Here is a 21,894-nt window from a genome sequence, read left to right as displayed (position 1 = left end):
GCTATCTGCAAATCATGAGCAAGTGACCTGATAATAATCTAAGTTATGAGCACGAGAGAGACTATTATACTTTCTTGCCCTCTACATCACGGTCATAGCGATCCTAAACAACTTTATGCCTCCTTTTGAACGCGTAGCCTATCCCTTTTCATTACATGGATTAGCAGCCAGATACGTGAAGAGAACAAGTGGAGAAACATCCAACGCAATGCCTTAGTAGGCCTAATGTTATTAGGTTGGATTTTGTAGTCACTGCAAATCTAACACCCTCGTTTATGAAACTGGAAACAATTGAACCAGGAGACTTTGCCAAATATTTGTAATATTTGTAATTGTAAGAGTAGCCTAGGCTACGTTATACTGACACCATGTAGGCTAACGTTAACGTAATGCTCTGAATTCGCGGCCAACATCAAATCCATAGTTCTAACTATTTGATCATCAAGTCAAAATTTCCTGGTCAACTACAAATAATTCCACTACTTTTTATTTATTAGCTAGACTACTTACCACTTCAACACCATTGACTGTATCTGTTTAAACTGTAACTGTAACAGTTCAACTGTTCAAACTGTAGCCTAAGTGTTCTCTGTAACAGTTCAACACAAGCATAATATTGCGAGCTCAATGCACGTGTGAGTTGTTACGGGAACATACACAGACACCAATTTTAGGAAAAGGGCTGTTGACTGGTCTTCAGCTATTTTGCTACGGTTTATTACACATCTAGAAGAATACATTTGAGTCTTTATAGGCTCTGGCTTATGGAGCATAAAGTTATGATCAAAAAAATTATCAGGGACGAAAAATCCGAGGGGGCACGTGCCCCCTTAACTTCAATGGGCATGACGCCACTGGTGAGACATGCTTTCTGGTCCTCGTACATCTAATGTTGGCCTTACACTATACAATTTTCCAGGGATTTCACAGTCGACGACTACATTTCCAAAGTCGGAATGAAATCATGGGAGTTTTTTACTTAACATCAATAGCACTAGTTAGGCGGGGTCATATGTTCTTGCGAAGCAGAAGCATCTGGTGCACTTGAACTTGCCATATCGATTGATGGGTAAGCCAAGAATCAATCCTCGAGGATCTTTGATTTTGAGAAACAATTAGGCTACACAAATAATTTGTTTGCAAGTTTTTGTTTCAATTTTGTATTTTTATTTCGATTAATTGATTTTTCTTTGAATTTGAAAAACAGACAAATGGTATGGTATGATGTGAATGATGATCACTTGAAATTTGAGCATTCACTCTTCTTGGTAGTAGAATTTATATGAAACACTTTTCACATAATATCATCATAATTTTGCATCATAGAAATTCCATGGCATTAGTTGGCGTCATGGACGTGACAGGTGTGCGTGGAATTGCTGCCCATTGTTTGAACATATTGGCACAAATTAATCTCCATAAGAAACAGCCCTCATGTAACACGAACGAATTCCCAATCCACCAGTTTTGTTGAAATCACGTGACTTCAAGGAAATGTCGGGCAGAGGTCGCTGTCTGCTGTTGCGTATACATTCAGTTTCCTTTCCCGTTATGGCCATAGACATATGCAAATCGAAACAGCAACCAGATTTTGTAGGCTATAATAGCCTTCACAAGAAGGTGGCTCTCAATCGCAGGGTAACCACGATGTGTGTGCAGGCTAAAACCATCATGTTGTTATTTGTCACTGTCGCCGAATGCAGGCTTAATCCAGATTCGCTCTACATTACAGGTAAGAGACTTAACCTATGCAATTTGATTTAATTGTGGTCGTATTTAATAGGCTAATAGGGAGGAAATTGGATGGGGAGGGTATATTTCTGACCATTGATGTTTAATAGACAGCTGACAGGTTTTGTGCACTTCATATCACAACGCAAGTAGCCTACTTGGTTGACCGCTGTCTCGCTATCCGGCAAAAGATTCTTTGGACGCCGCCATTGGCCGAATACTGGCGCCCTTTCACTTACATTGAACACATGTAAACAAAACCTCAATTATGTGCTCAAACTAACGCCGCTGACTTATGACAACAACCATTCCACTTTGATACGAAACTACATTTTTGTACAACATTTATCCAGCAAAAATGACAGAATTTGGATCAAGTAATGTGGAGAAATATCAATATTAAGAAAATTGCCGCTGCTTGACGCCGAGTTAATGGCATTTCCCCTTGTCCATGACTCACGTATAACGGGAGCGTACCTATGTTCCCCGGGTCCTATGTTCCCCGCTATTTGTATGGGACCGGGGAACATAGGACCCTTTTTGTAGAAAAGGGTCCTATGTTCCCCGCCTTGTATCTGACCACGGAAATTGCATGGGATATGCTTGCGAGTGCACATTTTGTGCACAAACGGTAGCAAAGTGTATTTTTCTATCAATGTTGCTTGCCGTAGCACACCAGGTAGACCTACACATACGCGCACGGTGCAATATTGACACAAGACAGAAGGGCGATTTTCCTAACTTCCACGTTGAGTATAGCGGAGTAAAAGAATAGATGAAGAACATTTTTTATAACATAGGCCTACAATAGTTTTACTTGTGTAGTGCTTCTTTACTGAATATAACGAGTTCAAAGTTAACATTCTAGGTAACTTCGCATTGTCCGCTTCAGCACTAAATTGAGGACAGCAACACACACGAGCTGCACCTCTCACAGAAGAAACGCGCTACAACTACATGCCTTTTTAAGTTGATATTTAATTGGTTTGTTTTGTTCATTTTTCCGTTCAGGGGGGACTGCGCGTTGCTCCGAAGCCCCTTTGGTCTGACTCGTCAATAATCCAAAAATGTCCCTTTGGGTCTACAGCCCAGTAGTTTGATATCTCTTTGTTCCATTAAAATTAATTAATTTTTCTTTCATTCCCCACTTTGAGGGGGCATTCTCGAGCCCCACCTGTCCCTCATCGCTCTAAGAAAGTGGTAGGTCAAGCTTAAAATTGTCAAATTTATTGAAATAATGACAAGTTCTAAATATATCCTCTTCAACAGAGTTAAAATCAGCTGGTGCTGCAGATATAATAATAAATAAATACATAAAACACATATTTCTGTTTTCCAGCAACATATTAGGTAGCATAGGCCATTATACAGCATTGTACAATATATTCAATGAAATTCCAACATGCTGCATTAAATGGATCCATAATCCAGTCATACTGAGCACTGCTGGTTGGGTAATATTTTTTAAATAAACTTTGCAGGGATGTGATGTAGGCCTACAGTTTAATACATCGGATCACAAGAGTGCCTCCCAATCAGACGTTTCAGCGATTTCGCTCAGAAATCTCAGTCATAATACTGTCGCGATCGAGGCGCCTGTCCCATACTCAAGTTTTTTTGGTGAATGCAGTAATCTTATTTGCTAGGTGAGGTAGGTGCTTGTCTTTGCCTTGTAACTGGACATTTAACTCAAATGTATCGCTAAGATAGGCTAGGGGAGACCGGGGCTGGTTGGAACACTTTTCACTCTCGGTTATATTTATCCGTCTTACAATGCGTTGAAATGGTCAAATTATGATTAACTGAAAGCTTGGGATCTCAGCTACAAAATGTATATTTTCAATGTCAACAAATGATCCCTTGTTTTGAGTTATATATGATTAAAGTGGTGTTGTGCACGTGTGCCAACCTGCCCCATGCATGGGGTTGGTTGGCACACGTAGTCGGGGTTGGTTGGAACACATATGTTATAGTCCTTTGCAGTACTCCTTTTGGTTTTGTTTGAAGTGCTCATCTATATCACTGCCTGTAGGGCTTTGCTGATGTCTTTCCTGTGTGTTTTTCTTCAGTAGGGCCCACCGTCAAGACCAATTTGGTCCCTACCGATTTTTTTTTACTTCAAATGTTTAAAAATGTCTGAAATGCTTCCAAATGTAAAACTATGTTCAGTAATTACAATAACAATGTTAAAATCAAAAGATTGATGATGTTTTTATGCATAAAATACAAAGTTTATAGATGTCACAAAATAGCCATAGGGAATGTATGTGCCAACCAACCCCAAAATCAGTGTGCCAACCTGCCCCGCCCACATTAGGTCAAACTTTTTTGCACAAATGCTGTTAGCCTGCTAATATCAGTCACCTCAGGTTTTCAAACTTCATTTTAAATTATAGATGAGTCCCCTAGCAATCAATTATAATCAATATTTTTTTATATCCCTAACTATTACCCTTCTAGGATGTATTTAGTGGGAGGTGCATATTCTAAGTTTTGACACTACAAAATTAAAAAGTTGTTCTCACCTAAAGGGTTAATGACCTGGAGACCAGTTACATACGTGAGTTCACTCTACTCAATAAGGCCGTCAGTTTAGTGTTGGAATTTTGTTGCAGCTCCCTCTAGTAGCCTGGATATTAACAGTGTTTCAACCTGCCCCTGTTCCAACCAGCCCCGGTCTCCCCTATATCAAATATATCGCTAAGATAGGCCAGCTTCGTCAAGAAATGTTCATTAGTGAACGTGCTTGCAGATTCAAGCATGCGCTCTTCCTCCAAGACAAAAAAAATAAAATAATTGTAGCAGCTGAGACCTGGCCTACCACTTGGGGAACACAGCATGAGCACATATGGAGAAAACAAACATGCTATATGGCTCTGGTCCTTAGGTTACACTGATTCTACTCCGCTAGCGCGTCGTGCCGAACCACGCCCCTATCTGTTGTAGAAGTAGAATCAGTGTAACCAGATAATGTAGCCTAACCTACGGCCTCTCGGGGCTTATTGCGTAAAAAACGCTCCTCAAATGGAGAACACATCGCTAAAATCCTGCTAACAGCGAGAGAGACCCGCAAAGTGGTCCTGTGTGTGTGTCTGCATTAGGGCTGTCACTTTACGTTCGAAAATCGATTGCACAATCGATTGAACCAACCAACACAAGTTTCGAAAACACAAGTTTCGAAATTTGTTTGACATTTCTAATTGTAAACGCAGCTACGTTGAAGCCTGCAGTAATGTTTTTCACTGAAGTTATGACAGTCCACTCTGCTTATTGTTTTTCGAGAATGTTGCACTCCTGTTTGTCATTGTGCACGAAACTTCACGCCAAGAAATCATCAGAAATATTGCTGGCTTGTGCGTCTTCAAGCGCCCCCTTTACGTTCGTCCTAATGCCTGTTAGTTGTTTGTGGATTGGCCTATATTTGCCGTTGAAAATTGAAACGTCTTTAGTAAGGCTGTCAAAATAACTGATTCATTTCGATTAATTAATTTCAGAAAAAATAACTGATTAAAAAAATGAGTGCGGATTAATCGATTTTGTATGACCTTTGACCCCGAGCCGTTCTAGTCAGCAAAAATTAGACTGTAAAATGAAGGAGAGAGAAGAAAACGTGCTGCCTGAATCATTGATTGGAACATTTACTTTTAAAAAACGGCCTGATGGTGTTGATAAAAAAATAAAGTGTTGAAAATAAAGTCCTCTGCAATATCTGCAGCAAGGAATTTGCATATCACTGGAGTTCATCAACTCTATAGTCGCACATCAATGCAAAGAAATAAGTGTTGACATTGAGGGGAGTGTTAATTTATTTTCATTGTGTCCCCTAGGTTATATCTGTGGCCTGAAATGCCTTGTATGTGAAAAAAAAAATCTTCCCGAAGCACTTTTTAATTTATTTCCTCAGCATATTAGGTCATATCATAGATTATTATGGCAATTATTTGAACAATGAAAATAATAATAAAATAGTCTTTGAACTTTAATGTCACTAATGCTGATTATTCAATGATTCATTTGAATTCAAATATTTAAAATACTTTCACAGCAAAAATTATATATGCGATTAATTTAAATTAATTAATCACAGAGTACGTAATTAATTAGATTCTTTTCTTTAATCGATTGACAGCCCTAGTCTTTAGACATGAAAAATCGATTTTACAATCGATTCAATGAACAATTATGTCTCAAGAATCGAACAGGATTTTTTCACAAAAGTGACAGCCCTAGTCTGCATGGGGAAAAAATGACCGATACCAATGATTATAAAAATGCTAAATAATCCAACAGCAACAACAGCAGCGCTCAGGGAGCAGTGAGGGGTTAGGTGCCTTGCTCAAGGGCACTTCAGCCGTGCCTACTGGTCGGGGTTCGAACCGGCAAACCCTCTGGTAACAAGTCCGAAGTGCTAACCAGTAGGCCACGGCTGCCCCAAAAGTAGGCCACGGCTGCCCTGATTCGATCGATTTCAGTAAGGTATAATTGTATAGAACACCGGTCATTATGGGGAAAACAAGTCCCCCAACGCAACTGCTTTCTTTGGTGTGGAGAAATGAAGTGAAAAGAACACGGCTACTTGAATTAACCTTCCGCAATATTTTTCCCTCCCATTTTTACACCTGTGTCCATTCTGCAGGAGGAAATGTTTTATCTGCTTCTGGTGTTCATCCACCAAAACTAAAGCGTTCTTCTTCTGAGCCTTTTCTGAAGCCTAAACTGTCATTATTTGATGTAAGAATATCACATTTTTTATAGACTTTGCCTAGCTCAAACATTCATTGGTTAATTTGCCATAGGCTACTCTATTGATAATACCTATGCACTTAACATATCATTTGCTTATTTACAGGTTTTTATCTCACCATTTCGGAAATTCACATTATTTCATCGATCCCGGCCAGAATACTCACAAAAGGTAGGATAAGCCTATAGTTTACACCTTTTCATTTAACACACTTTTATCGAAAGTGACTTGCATGTCAGCTTTATTACAAAGGCCATTATCCCCGGAACAACTTTGGGTTAAGTGCCTTGCTCAAGGGAACAACAGGCTGGTGAAAGCCGGGAATTGAACCCACATCTTTTCAGTCCACAGCATGCTTAGCCACTAACCACTACTACTGCCCATTTACATTTATTCATTTAGCAGACACTTTTATCTAAAGCAACTTACATATGTCAATTATATTACACGGGCCATTGTCCTCAGTTAAATGCCTTGCTCAAGGGCAAAATGGTCTTAATAAGAAAACATTATTAACATTCAGGGACTTGGTAACAGACTCGAGTTTGACTCAAACCCTAATTTTAAGGATGCATTGACATCATAGTAGTAGACATGGATCTCTGCATCCTGTTGACACCCAGTGGAACTGTGCTTAACACCCGGTAGAATAGTGTTTAACACCCAGTAGAACCGTGCTTAACATCCAGTAAAACTGTACTTGCAGTTTCTGAAGAGTTTTTGCCACTCCATAGAGCCACAGTACCACTGAGCCATGGACCTTCTGCTGTGCTTGAGGATGGAGAGAGAGCGAGGCACCAGCTGTTACAGATGTGATGTGTGACCCCCAGGTACTTTATTCATACTAAGGGAGATTTGTTCAGCTGCAATTCGTCAAAATCAGAATCATGCCTTACTAGCCAAGTATGAGGAAATACACATGAAGAAATCACTTTTATCATTTAAGAATAATCTACTAGACCCTATGCAGTCTGGTTTCAAGAGTGGTCATTCTACTGAAACTGCTCTTCTGTGACTGAAGCATTGAGAGTAGCTAAGTCCTCTGCTCAGTCATCAGTATTAATTCTACTAGATCTATCTGCAGCCTTTGATACTGTTAACCATGACATTCTCCTATCTATACTATCTGAACTGGGAATTTCTGGAAAAGCTCTTGACTGGTTTGAATCTTACCTTAAAGGGCGTTCTTTCAACGTGTCTTGGCAGGGACAGGTATCTAAGTCTCATGACCTCACCACAGGTGTGCCTCAGGGATCAGTATTAGGACCCTTGCTTTTCTCTATTTACACCACTTCCTTAGGTGAAACCATTCGCTCCCATGGATTTGACTATCACTGTTAAGCAGACGACACTCAACTTTACCTGTCTTTCCCACCTGATGACTGTAGTGTTTCCCACCGGATTTCTGCATGCCTTAAGGATATTTCAGCCTGGATGAAAGATCGGCACCTTCAGCTTAATCTCTCAAAAACAGAGTTTTTGGTGTTTTCAGCTAAAACAGCTATTCCCCAACAGATTAACATCCAGCTTGACTCAACTTCACTGACCCCAACTAAATCGGCACGAAACTTGGGCGTTGTAATTGATGACCGACTTAACTTCTCTGAGCATATAGCTTCTATTGCAAAATCATGTCGGTTTATGCTTTACAACATTAGGAAGATCAGACCTTATCTGACACAAAATTCCACACAACTTCTTGTTCAGACCATGGTCATCTCTAAGCTGGACTATTGTAATTCACTATTAGCTGGCTTACCCGCTTGTGTAACAAGATCATTACAGCTGATTCAGAATGCTGGAGCACGCCTGGTCTTCAATCAGCCAAAGAGGACACATGTAACTCCTCTCCTAGTTACTCTCCATTGGCTCCCTCTATAGTAGCCAGAATTAAATTTAAATCTCTCACTTTGGCCTAGAGGACACTAACTAGATCTGCTCCTAGTTATTTTAATTCAATAATCAAGCCTTACATCCCCAACCGCCCACTGCGGTCTTCTGGTGAGCGTATGTTGTGTCGACCAGTCATGAAAACTGGGTCTAATTCCAGACTCTTTTCTTCAGTGGTTCCATGTTGGTGGAATGAACTGCCCAGTGCTCTCTGTTCCTGTGGTAGTTTTGGGTCGTTTAAGAGGGGTCTAAAGACATTCCTATTCAACATATACTTAGTTGTTTAAGCGCTTATGTGTTATGGTTTATATAATGTTGTTTTATTTTAATTGGGCTTTTAATTAATTTGACATTATTGTTTATTATTGATATTCTCCTTAATGTAGTCTTAGCATGTCATTGTTTTTATATTATTGATTGAATTGACATTATTGTTTTATTATTGCCTTTCCCCTTTTTTCCATTGCTTTTTTATTAGGCTATTGATTGAATTGATATTATTGTGTACTATAACTATTCTCCTTACTATATTTGACCTACATTTTAATCTGTTCCCTGTTCAATTTTAAATATTATTATGTTGTTTTGTATTTATGTGTCGCTTTGGACAAAGGCGTCTGCTAAATCCATAACCATAACCATAACCATCATTTGGTGACTCTAGTAGTATGAAATATGTGTCATTTATGTAAAGATCTCAGCAATATATAATATAGTATTGACAATATTGACAATGCTCAATATAAAGTCAATATGTACGTTGCTTAGAGACAATACACTATAATAATACTAGAGGCAAACAATGCACACAAAGTGCAGTGTGGTAGTGCAATCAAGTGGATAATGCAAGATATATGCATAGAATATTCGGTTACACTGTCATGAACATGTCATAAACATTATAAACAAGTCATAAACGTGTATCACAATGATTTTAATGTGGGTCTGGCTCGTCAGGCTACATTCAATGTGCTTTACATAAAGCATACATTTAGTTCCTGGATGATGCATACAAAATTTATTTATCTCTAATATTATGTCTTTTCAATGAAGATTAATTTCTGGGTAGCCTAATTTATTGTGGTGTCCATGTCCCATGTCATTGTTACTCTTTTCATGGCTGTCATGTGACGGTTTGAGTCAGGCTACGATGTTGTTGCAGGCAGCTCACTGCGCCGGGAGTAGTGTGTGCTTCACCTCACTGTGTGTTCACTGTGTGCTGAGTGTGTTTCACTAATTCATGGATTGGGATAAATGCAGAGACCAAATTTCCCTCACGGGATCAAAAGAGTATATATACTTATATATACTTTAAAACTCCTTCAAAATTGTGCAATTTGTGCATTGCGAGATAATCTTCTAAATTATACCTTCAGATAAAAATGTATAGCTTGTACTTGATCAACGTTTAACCATCCTTAACCTAAATCTTCCTTCCTAAACCTTGACCCGCCGACCCCCAATCCCTTTTAGCACATCTACTGACAGCCTCTCCGTCTCTCCTGAAAGGTGTCTGTTTTACCCAGCATCCTTAAAGACCACTGGAGCATTGATGAGTGTCGAGATGCTATCCTAAGATGGGCAGATAAACTCCACCACCTAGAGTTAAAAACAGAAAACAAAGAGGTAAGCAAAGTAACATAATGCAGAAATGTGAACAGAAGTACACTTATGCTTAGCAGACACCATGTGTCTTGTGGCAATTTTAGCCATGTTCAAAGACATGTTACCATGTTGCTTGGGTAAGCACGTTGTTACCATATTGCAAAGGGTTAAGCTTCAAAGCATATATATAAAGTTAACAATGGCACTCCAGAGAATGTAAAATGTAGCCTCAACTGACATTTGAAATGTAAGTCAGTTTGTCACCGTCACTCTTTTTAAGTTGTGTTATGTTCCAGGGGCGGACTGGGACCAAAAATCGGCCCTGGCATATTTGGCCCAAGCGGCCCTCAAATCGGTCGGGCACACCTAATTAAATACACAATCTTTGCATTACCCTTAAATATGCATATATTTTCAACTGTCATGGAGCACTGAAAGTGATGTAGGCCTCATTGGCTATCACTCTGACCAATCAGAGGTAGCCATAGAGCACATGATCTCCATATTAAAGTAGGCCATACAAGCAAATTTTAAAAAAGAGTTTCTGCTTAAATTCAAAGTATCATTTCAAATTAATCAATAGCCTACATTTAAACTATTCATGGGTTTCATCAGGTCCCTTTCCACAGGTGTGTAAAATCAGGCACCTTGATTATCAATGCAGACTGAATGGTGCTTGATTAATACACCTGTGGAAAGGGACCTGATGAAACCCATGAATACAATACTCAATTGACAGCAGCACCAAAAATTACCAAAGCCTATGAGTAAAGAGCTAAATTACCTAAATTGTCGTAGACATTAATGTACTTTAATTGATTTAATTAAATTATGAATTTATACCAGTTATCACTGTAGGAAAACTGAAACAACACAAAATAAACAGGGCTGTTGCTGGAAATATTTTATTCCTGTAGGCTATACTACCTACCTACATTGCTGGTAGATTTTGGAACAGTATTACTAGCCTACATGAATTAATGTCTTCCAGTAGCCTATCATATAGGATATATATAGCTTAGTTGGCTTGTGCATGAATATGACTTGACGTTTTGTAGCCTACATTTCCGTCAGTCTACAGTCCTATCTTTACCTTGATAACCCTTCCAAGATAGAACGCTTTCAACGCTCTACTTTGAGAGACCAACCACCACTCGTGCCATCGATGTTAATTTTGGACTTCTGACGGAAACTGATCAATCTGACCAACAATTAACGTCGATTTGACACTCTTGCTGTCTGGGTCTGCAAATCATTAATTTAGAAGATTTAAGTTTGTTTTGTTATTTGTTATTATAACCACAGCACGGCCTTACTATGTTTTCATTACCATATCATTACATTATTGCAATTAATAAGTCATCATAATCATCATCGTCAGCATGGCATGTCACACATGGCCTACCTGCTCCACCACTGAGATCTTATATCATGTAGCCTCAACTAGGCTCTACACTCTCCACCACCTGCTCACTGTCCCTCTGCTCTGTATGCTTGCTTACATCCTCGTTCAAACTCAACGAACTTCAACATGTTGCTGACATTTGCTAGCCTACTTGCAATATTGTATTTTTTTTTTTTAAAGTATATTTTTTTGGGCTTTTTATGTCTTTAATTTGATAGGACAGTTGAGAATGACAGGAAGTGAGAGGGAGAGAGAGTCGGGGTGGGATCCGGAAAGGACCACGGGCGGGAATCGAACCCGGGTCGCCGGCGTACAGTGCAGGTGCCCCAGCCAGTTGTGCCACGGCTGGGGCCGCAATATTGTATTTTTGAAGCTTCTACATTGGTGTTACTTTTGCACAATTGTCACTACCGGCACCCGCCGCAATTTCGTGTAGGCAACTTCGATTAACTTTTGATGCGCTCACTGAATCCTGGCTCTGAGCCAAAATGGGAGGGGTGGGGCCTGACGTGAGCTGTTATTGGATCAGGTGAGTGTCAATATGGAAATGTAACCAATGGGCCGCTGATTGTCCTTCCTTTGGGCTGATCGTTGGCCAAAATGATTAAATTATATAGCCTATTCTATTGGCCCAAAAGGTGCGTCGGCCCACCGGGAAAATGCCCGGTATGCCAGGTGGCCAGTCCGCCCATGGTATGTTCTGATTTGGTGGTTTGCCTTCTGCCTTCTACCACTGTGGTGTACACCTACACTTATGTGTTGTGACCGTATTGCTAGTCCAGAAAGTAAACCTGAGGTGAGAAGAAGCTATGTGGAAAAACTAGACTGTGGAAAACACATCATCCTCCCACTCTGCCTGCGTTTACATTTCAACACCCACCATGTCTCCTTTTTCACTCTTCCATTCCTTCCTCTCTCTGCTCCCAGGGCTCTGTGTGTGCAGCAGAGGATGTGAGGTGTGTGTTGGAGGATCTGGACAAGCAGTGGAAGAGGGGGCAGCTGCCCAACATGCAGGTACCCATCTCCTGTTACTTAGTTACCACAAACAACACATGCAGTCCTTTCAGACTAGTCACAAAGAGCTGCTACCATTAAGGCCTATTCACACCAATAACGATAACTATAACCATAACGATAAAAGCGTTCACACTGAACAATGATAAACACTCCTTTTGTTAATAAATGTGACAGTTAAAATTCGATGGGTTCTGATTGGCTATTAGCTTTTTATCGTTCTGAAAATCGCTCTGAAAGTGATCCCCAACGATATCATTATTCATGTCGTTATCGTTATAGTTTATGTGTGGACGTCGTCATTCATATTAACGAGAATTATATTTATTTATAGTTATCGTTATCGTTCTTGGTGTGAATGGGCCTTTACACAGTTACCACAAACAACACATGATTCAGCCCTATCCGTCTAGTCACAGCTTCTTCCCATCAAGGAAACATTCTATATCTAGATCAAGTTACTCATTTTCCAGTAAAGTAAGCTGCAAGGAAACTGCTGACACTGATGTACAAGCTGTACTTGTAGAGCAAGAAATTACCAGCATTAACAAAATATCTCCAGGACCCACATCAGGGCTCCAGACTAACTTTTTGTGTTGGCTGCACTGGTGCGCCTAACTTTTTTTTTTAGGTGCACCAGCACAAAATTTAGGTGCACCCACATTTTTTATTACGTCACCTTTAACGCCAAAAGGTCACCTTTTTTATCCCTCTCCTTTCATATTATGTGAATGTTTTTTTTTAACAACAATTAGGTGTAGAAAAAGCTTGTCTTTATTTGAAACACAATATATACTGAATAGATGATAGAATACATATAAGAATATAAAGATTTGAGCTATATTGAGCTTCATTGTGTCGGCTATTACACCAATAAATTGCGCACATGCCGTGTCATTGCTGTAGGTTGGGTTGACATTTAAGCCATTCTTCTTCATTAGAATTATCTCTGACCTAAATTTGGTGAACGGCATTTCCTCCTTGGCAATGTTGTATGCGACATTGAATTTTGTGATCATTTCTGATTCCTCCGAGGACCTGATTAATACAGCCTGGCGCTCAAATGCAGCTGGGAGAGGGGCTACGTTATTTACACACTTGTCACGGCATGTAGTGTGCTTTTTGGACTCATTGTGCTTTTTCAACGTTTCGATTCAAAACGTTGTCGACCCTTCAACGAATTCACTTTTCCCGGCCATAGTCTGCCCGCACTCCCGACAGTATATAAAGTGCATTGAGTTATGTTCTTTACTGTACCTTAGCCAGGGAAATTGATTTAACCATTCTTTCCGGAAAGAATATGTTTTGGGCTTTTAACTTTCATTCCCGTTGCCGGGCTCTACCTCAGTCTCCTCTGGTTCCGAGTCTACTGTGGAAGGACCTGGGCTTGGCATCCTCCTAGGGACCGAGGCTGAGGTCGAGTCTTGGCTGCATGGAGTGACAGTAGGGCTAGGAGTCGGCTTTGTTTTCTTAACGAAGAAAGTTTCAATATCTCTACCCCTCTTCATATTCACGTATTTGTCGCGTTTATTTTCTTTAATCGTTTCAGTTCTCTGCTCAGGTCGCGCGCATTTTTTGAGCTGACAACAACTTGGAGCAGTGAAAAGGACCACAGCCAATCAGAGGCAAGGACCCGCCCGAGCTCTGTCTCTTATTGGTTTAGACTATGATGCAATCAGGATAACCAGAGGATAACACAGAGAGATGCTGCACTTGCGAAATAAATTTATGTCTTCGCCTGAGCAACGTCAGGTGCACCAGTGCAACCGCAAATTGTTTCAGTCACACTTTTAAAAATTTCGGTCGCATATGCGTCCAAATTGGTCGCACTCTGGAGCCCTGACCCACTCTATAAAGGTATAAAAAGCATTCTTATTTATTGGAGGCCTATGATCAAATGAGTTATGAGGTCACTAACTTGTTGTTGTTTACAGGTTGGCATCCCTTTAGTATGTGATAAACAAAGGAGACACTACTTGGGTAAGGATACTCCATTTATTCTCTTTATTTTGGCTAGAGAGACAGGTATCAGGTATGAAAAAACATATAGATGAGGCAAAAGTGGTCAATGTTTGCTCAGTGTAATCAGTAAACAGTATCATCTGGTGCTTTTAATAGGAAGTGTAATAAAGATGCATGAATGGTTGCTGAGTAAAAGGTGGAGCAGATAACAGAATGAGAGTTAAAGTGCTTCCCTGAAGGAAGTTTTATAAATGCACATTCATGCACAGTTCCTATAAGGAAGTTAGACAGTTCAAATCTATATGATAGTTCCTCTGGTTCCGCTTGCGGGATTTCTAGAGCTTGAGACTGGCACCGTTGTACTGCAACTGTGTTGTGAACAGACACTCTTTCATCATAATGCTCAACTTTGTCCAACAACACAGTGCTCAACACAATGTTCAACTCTGTCCAATACAAATGTATTTTATCCTGGTTAATGCACGTAACTTGGAATAATAATATTTTGTCATTTTCCTTACAGTTTTTTCTGATTGCTTAAGCACATTTTTTGTAACTATGGCTTTTTTTTGCAAAACTCTACACAAAAATGGCAAAACCTCTCACCCAATCAGCAAAACATTGTAGTTCTCTTGCAAAAGCTAACACACCTTGCTTAACTCTTCACACCTTCGTAAAAATGGTGTTTTCGTATCAAACAGTAAACACAAGCCATCACAATAGTAAGCACACAATGTGCCAACAACACACTGATGGTCTGAATATAAAACAAATCTGGATTTTGCTTTCTCTGTGCAAAAGGTAGACTTTCTCTGTGTAAAAGGTCATACTTTTGTCATAGTTCTGTAAACATACAGGGATCCAAACTTCAAGTATTGGTGTTTATTTACACACATCAAAACAAACACAAGTGTGTTTTTCCAAGTCAAAACACAAAATATCAATTTCACTGAGACAAAACAAATCAGTCTACATCGGGTCGTCTCTCTCAAAATTTCGTCTACATCACATGCAATGTCCTAGTCCAAGGCACCGGGGAAAATATATTCTGGAATGCCGTATCCAGGCCTGACATGACAATATCCCCACATGTAGACTGATTTTTTTGCCTGTAAAAGGGCTATTTCTTTCTCTTCTCACTCTTCCTGCTAACTCCATTGTACCCATTGTACATTACCTGTGGCTTATTTATAGTGCTTAGGCTGATTGCAAAGCACTATATAGGCCATTGTGCCTACAGTTGTGCAAAGTGTGTGTTACAAAATTGCAAACTGAGTGCAAAGCAGTGTTTGTGCTTTTAGTTTTGCGAACTCAGTGAGTGGTTTTGCTATAAGTATTAATAGTTTTAGAAATTGTGCTATAAGAATCACAGTTGTGTTTAAGCATTCAGAAGAAACTGTAATAAAAAAATCTTTATTTTATTTTAAATGCATGTATACATGTATATTCTGCAGTGCATAAAGTATACAAGAGAATTAGAAATTGCAGTGTTTATATTTCTCTTCTTCCTGTTGTTTCAGGTTGGGGTTGCTAGTGTGTCCTTTCCCACTTACAGCCATGAGGGATCTCACATTATGTTGCTGACATTCTACAGACCAATTGCCCAAATGGAAAAATGGCGGGAGGTAGCCCCTAACTTCATGCCCTCAGGCTCCATGTGATGAGACTTTCTCATCAGAGAAACAGCACTCAAAGAATCCTCCATAGAAATGCATGGGCTTAGTTTGTAATGCCAATTTGGTAGTTGTCTACATATATCCCGCCCCTTCCTGTATGCTTCCCCATTCACTTTAATAAGAAAATAGCTGCCCGATAACTGCCCTAAGTGTGCTACCAAGATGGCCGCTGCTGAGTGGGGGTACTTGTCTATAAGGATTTTGGTCTAGCCCTAGTTTTTGACTACCTCATTAGCAAGCACTACTGTTGTTGTTCAGAATGTGTACTGCATACTGACAAATAATAAAAAGTAAATAATTAAAGTTTAATTCAAGATTTTTTCTAATCTTGCAAATCATCATCACATAGTGTGCTGCCCTCTATCCCTAGAGTCTTGCTAGGGTTGACAGACGGTTAAAGGGGTACATGACAACTATTTCAACTTAATAAACCCATTTAGAAATCATTTGGTTGAATTGAATGGTTAAATGACCTGTTCCAGTGAAAATGGTGACTTTTCCTGCTCCCCCTAGCATCCCCAGGCAGAAAACCAATCTTGCCACATTGGGAGTACCGTCCCAGTAAGAGAAATGAGAAACAAGAAACTCGTTTCTTGTGTTTCATTCTTACCTTGTAACATCCACATTGTTCTGCTGAACTTATGCTAACTAACTTGTTAGCTTGTAAACAAATCCATGTGCTTTATCGTTACTTTTTTCCAGTTTGAGATGGCATAATGCACAACTTCTCCAGCAGAGGGAGAAATATAGCTAATCCTACCAAGGGGGGCTTTACATGTAAACATCCCAGAGGCAGGGTCTCTTAGAAGTAAAGGTATTCATCACTCAGTGTAAACCTGTGTGCACAAATCATGAAACAATGTCTTTTTAATGCTTCCTAACATGAAATTGTGAAGTATTTTGGGAGTTCATCATCTACAGGACATACTATTATTAAAACATTCAGAGAATCCAGAGAAATCTTTGCAAACAAGGGAAAGAGCTGAAAAACAAAATGGATTGCCGTGGTCTTTTGGACCTCACTGCATCAACACCAGCCCTGTTTCCAGACCACTCATTGTATGGGCTCAGGAAAACCTCTGATAACCATTGTCTATGTGCATAGTTTGATACTGATTAAAAAACTGCAGCCAAAATTGTAACAGCTAAAATTGTATGACATGATATAGAAAATACCACCACATCTGGGCCTGAGCTTGTTTAAAATGGACTGAGGTAACATGGAAAAAGGACCTGTGGTTAGACCAATCAAAATTTGCCATTCGTTTTTGAAGCATGGACTCCTCTGGGCTAAAGATTTTCCAAGTATCCAACCTATCCAAGTTGTTTTAGTGCTCAGTACGAAACCCAACATCTATGACTGTGTGGAGGAGCATTAGTGCCTACAGCATGGGCATCTTGCACATTTGGCAAAGCACAATCAACTCTGAATGAAACCTGGTGTACAGGTTTTGAGCAACATATACTGCCGTCCAGGGAATGTCTTTTCAAGGGAAGACCTTGAATATTTCAGGAAAACAATGCCAAAATGAATTCTGCACATATTTAGTTTGAGTAAAGCTACCAACTCAATATTTTGTGCATGTGCGAATTGAAACACATTCTTTTCAATGATATGATTATCTGTAAGGTAGACGTTGTCATACATGGGAAAATTACACATAAAACATGAATGTGAAATTATTTTTATCATTTTTAATTCGTCATAAATCATACATTTTGATTTCTTCCGCACATATTTCTATCTGACAATAATGCACTACAATATGTGTTTTATATATAGAAATGTAAAAGATCTGATGTGGTTCGGCTTGGAGATATAGTGGTCCAAAGTTGCTATTTTTTTAATTTAATATCATATTCAGCATGCCTTAACTTGGCAAATATTAAATACGTTTGAATATGAACACTATGAACACATCTACAGTCGTGCAATACTCCCTGAAAATTTCAAGGATGAATTGTTCAAACGTAATGACCCAAGGAATTTAGTGATTTTAAAAAACTGCATTTTAGCAGATTAATGACCCTGTTTTTTAAGCCTCCATATCTCAGAAAATAAAGTAGATACAAGCTAAAACTGTTGCACAGTAGTTGTTGGGTGTTGTAGCATTATTGACATAAAGTATGAAGCAAATCCAAGATGGTCAGACGGGAGGCATCTGTTGATTTGGCACGGAATGACCCATTGGCTAATTGCCTCGCGTTAACCGCTTTCATTTGCATGAAGTTCAGCAGAGCCCAACTTCTCGACGCACCGTCGTGCCGCCTTCCCGAGGTGCATAGCGGACACCTTAACTACGCCTTGCCGCTCTCCATAGAAAATCAATGGGCTATGTGCGGCGCGGTGGGCTTTGCCCTGGTCGCCCTTGGATTGAAAGGCCAAATCCGAATGCGTCCTGTGAAACGCCTGTGGGTTGCATTGGAGAAAGCCATGAGCGTCTCTCTCACACGGTAAAGGGTTCAGTGCGGCTGCTGGCCATTTGGGTGCCCTAAGCAGAACTGCTTTGGGGGGCCCCCCCCCCCCCCCCGCCAAAAAAAGTATTTTTCTTCAAAATATGAATTTCTTAAGAAAAATACTAGGCTACTATCAAAATATTACTTGTACTAGTAGTAGAAGTACTAGTATAAATGGTGCACTGTCACTTTAAGGGCATTGAGTCTACAGAGACCTTTTTGCCAGCTCCATTCAAATACAGACTATGGCTGATAAACAAACTCTAGCATTGTTTGTGCAACATTTATAGCACAATAGTAACAATGATATGCATAATATTAAGTTGGTATAAACAGCCTTCATTGCTTTGGAAATGAAAGCATGCATGTCATGACATGATGCTATCTAGACATTTTCTGTTTGCAATTAGAAGTGAATTATGAGCCTGGTAGCCACCTAGCCTGTCTGAGTGGAATGCATTTCAATCGACATATCATGTGCTTCATGTAGGCCTAAATGCTTAGTTTAAGGGAACGAATAATTGAAATCATAGTGAGTGCAGCCTGTTATAGTGCCCTCTCGCAGTCAAGGCTGTAGCCAGGATTTTTCAAATGGCGCTAGAAATGTTGAATACCTTCTGGCAGGTTGGATAGGTGCTTCTCCACTGAATTTCAGCATAACATTTTCCAGTACAGGTATGTATCTCATTGGTGGCCCTATTGCATCTTCATTGTATTTAACCATTAGCTTTCTCATTCGTTTTGACATGTCAGAGGTCGCCTAGGCCTATCTGCAACTACAGTACGTGTCACGTGAGGCAAGGATAATTGTCTCGTCGGCTATTTTTACTTAATAAATTAAACGGAACTTAAAGAAAGGAATACCGGTGTCCTCTATGGTAGATACGGCCATGTGACTGCAATAGGCTACGTGACACCTGACGGTGCGTTGAGATAATGATAATGGTCTCGTCGGCTATTTTGAATTACAGTTTTGCTTAAACACTAACCGTGATTCTTATAGCACAATTTCTAAAACTATTAATTTGTATAGCAAAACCACTCACTGAGTTTGAAAAACTAAAAGCACACTTTGCACTCAGTTTGCAATTTTGTAACACACACTTTGCACAACTGTAGGTACAATCCACTGCACAGCACTCTATTTGCGGAACTGTAAACACAACTCACTGCTTTACACTCAATTTCCAAATGATCAACACACTCCTAGCAGATCTATACACATGTGTGGCTATTATTTACACTATTTTGCCAACTCTCTGGCACACTTTCTCATGTGAAAACTGTTTTAGATAATTAGTTCATTGCAATCAGGCTAAGCACTATAAATAAGCCACAGGTAATGTACAATGGGTACAATGGAGGGAGCAGGAAGAGTAAGAATTAGAGGAGGCTGAAGAATAGGACGTGGAGGTGAAGAAGTGAGAGGGAGAGGATGACAAGGACAAGGAGGTGAAGTTAGAGGAAGAGGACAAGGATAAGCAAGAGGAGGACGAGGAGGGGGAAGAGGAAGGGTAAGAAGAGAAAGAAATAGCCCTTTTACAGGCAAAAAAATCAATCTACATGTGGGGATATTGTCATGTCAGGCCTGGATATGGCATTCCAGAATATATTTTCCCCGGTGCCTTGGACTAGGAAATCGAATGTGATGTAGACGAAATTTTGAGAGAGACGACCCGATGTAGACTGATTTGTTTTGTCTCAGTGAAATTGATATTTTGTGTTTTGACTTGGAAAAACACACTTGTGTTTGATTTGATGTGTGTAAATAAACACCAATACTTGAAGTTTGGATCCCTGTATGTTTACAGAACTATGACAAAAGTATGACCTCAAACTGACATAATCTACCTTGTGCACAAAGAAAGCAAAAGCCAGATGTGTTTTTTATTCATACCATCAGTGTGTAGTTGGCACATTGTGTGCTTATTATTGTGATGGCTTGTGTTTACTGTTTGATACGAAAACACCATTTTTACGAAGGTGTGAAGAGTTAAGCAAGGTAGCTTTTGCAAGAGAACTACAATGTTTTGCTGATTGGGTGAAAGGTTTTCCTATTTGTGTGTAGAGTTTAGCAAAAAAAGCCATAGTTACAAAAAATGTGCTTAAGCAATCACAAAAACTGTAAACGAAACTTGATGCAGCAATGTGACTGCAACTAGACTACGTGACACCTGACAAGGCAAGGATAATTGGCAAGGATAATTGTCTCGTTGGCTATTTTTACTTAATAAATGAAACGAAACGTAAAGAAAGAAATAGCAGTGCCCTCTATGGTAATTACAGCCACGTGACTGCAACTAGGCTACGTGCCATAAATTAAACGGAACTTAAAGAAAGAAATACCGAGGATATATCTCGGTATCCTTTATGGTACGCCATGCTCGCAGTTTATAAATGGTCAGTAGTGGGAACCGGATAGCTCCAAAATATCATTTAGCCTTTTATTTGTTGCCTTCATGATTTCCTTTAAAAAGTCTCTTATATCAAAAAGGATATATGAATTATTAACAATGTCGAGGTAGCTGGAACCTGCCACTTTTTCTCTCTTATCTCGTGCCCGCTCAAGATGCGTTCCCAATTAAATGGAGTAGCATGACATTCAAATTAGATCTACTGCATAATAGAGATTGAGAGGACCCATATCATCATTGCATGTAACATGCTATTGCTGCATTTTGACATTGTAAAAGTTGAAGAATGAAAAGCAGCTTGAAGTAAAGCTGCGGTACTTATATTTATTGGCTAAATGTTGGTGCCCCCGACGCCCTTGGTGCCCTACGCACAGTGCGTGATGCGCGTGGTGGTAGCGGCGGCACGAGTTGGATGTGTCAGGGATCACATGAGTCATGATGATGATAAGCTATTGACGCAGCACCAGCTTGTGATGTTTACTGAGTGTAATCTTAGATGATGTCATGTATGAAAACAATACTGGCAATAATGGTGACGGCAGCCATTAGAAAAAAAGGTAAAGGCTTCGTAAATTTGGTCGTCTCAAAAAAAAGTTGTTTTTTGTCGGAACAAAATGTGCTTATATTGATAAAAAAAATATTTATTCATGTGTACAAAGAAGAGGGATTTTCTGAACCTAGACTACTGCTTACGAAGCTTTCGAGAAACTGTCCTTTTGACAGTATAGAGATGATCTAGCGTTTTCATTTGATATAGACAATCTCAATTTCACCAAAAATATCGCTTAAGAAAACCGCTGTCTAGTCTCTCCGCTGAATACACGCAATTTGGACCTCATCTCACGCATAGCCTCGGTGATTTCCACAATGCCTCAGTCATGACTCATGACTGATGACTAAGCTTGTGGATAAGAGACAGTCTGACTCAGAGCCTATATAAGCCTACACTGTAGGATGTTGCCTCAATCGCATTCTCAAGACCACATCTACATGATG

General features: G+C 39.7%; 1 protein-coding gene across 1 annotated transcript; it reads left to right on the top strand.

Annotated features, from left to right (window-relative positions):
- The first annotated feature begins 1,544 nt into the window (after positions 1-1,544).
- Positions 1,545-16,341, top strand: LOC143100076 (uncharacterized). Its single transcript, XM_076263016.1, has 7 exons — positions 1,545-1,732; positions 6,368-6,462; positions 6,581-6,646; positions 9,875-9,991; positions 12,303-12,389; positions 14,324-14,369; positions 15,872-16,341. The coding sequence occupies exons 1-7, from the start codon at positions 1,552-1,554 to the stop codon at positions 15,883-15,885; spliced, it is 606 nt and encodes a 201-aa protein (XP_076119131.1). The 5' UTR covers positions 1,545-1,551; the 3' UTR covers positions 15,886-16,341.
- The last annotated feature ends 5,553 nt before the right edge of the window (positions 16,342-21,894 follow it).

This window comes from Alosa pseudoharengus, unplaced genomic scaffold, assembly GCF_046254945.1.
Source record: "Alosa pseudoharengus isolate Yale_2024_CS ecotype anadromous, Long Island Sound unplaced genomic scaffold, YU_APseudo_1.1 YU_APseudo_1.1_scf_3, whole genome shotgun sequence".
NCBI classification, from domain to species: domain Eukaryota; kingdom Metazoa; phylum Chordata; class Actinopteri; order Clupeiformes; family Clupeidae; genus Alosa; species Alosa pseudoharengus.
Note: the sequence above shows the minus strand (reverse complement) of the source record. Positions and strands in the feature narration are given on the sequence as shown.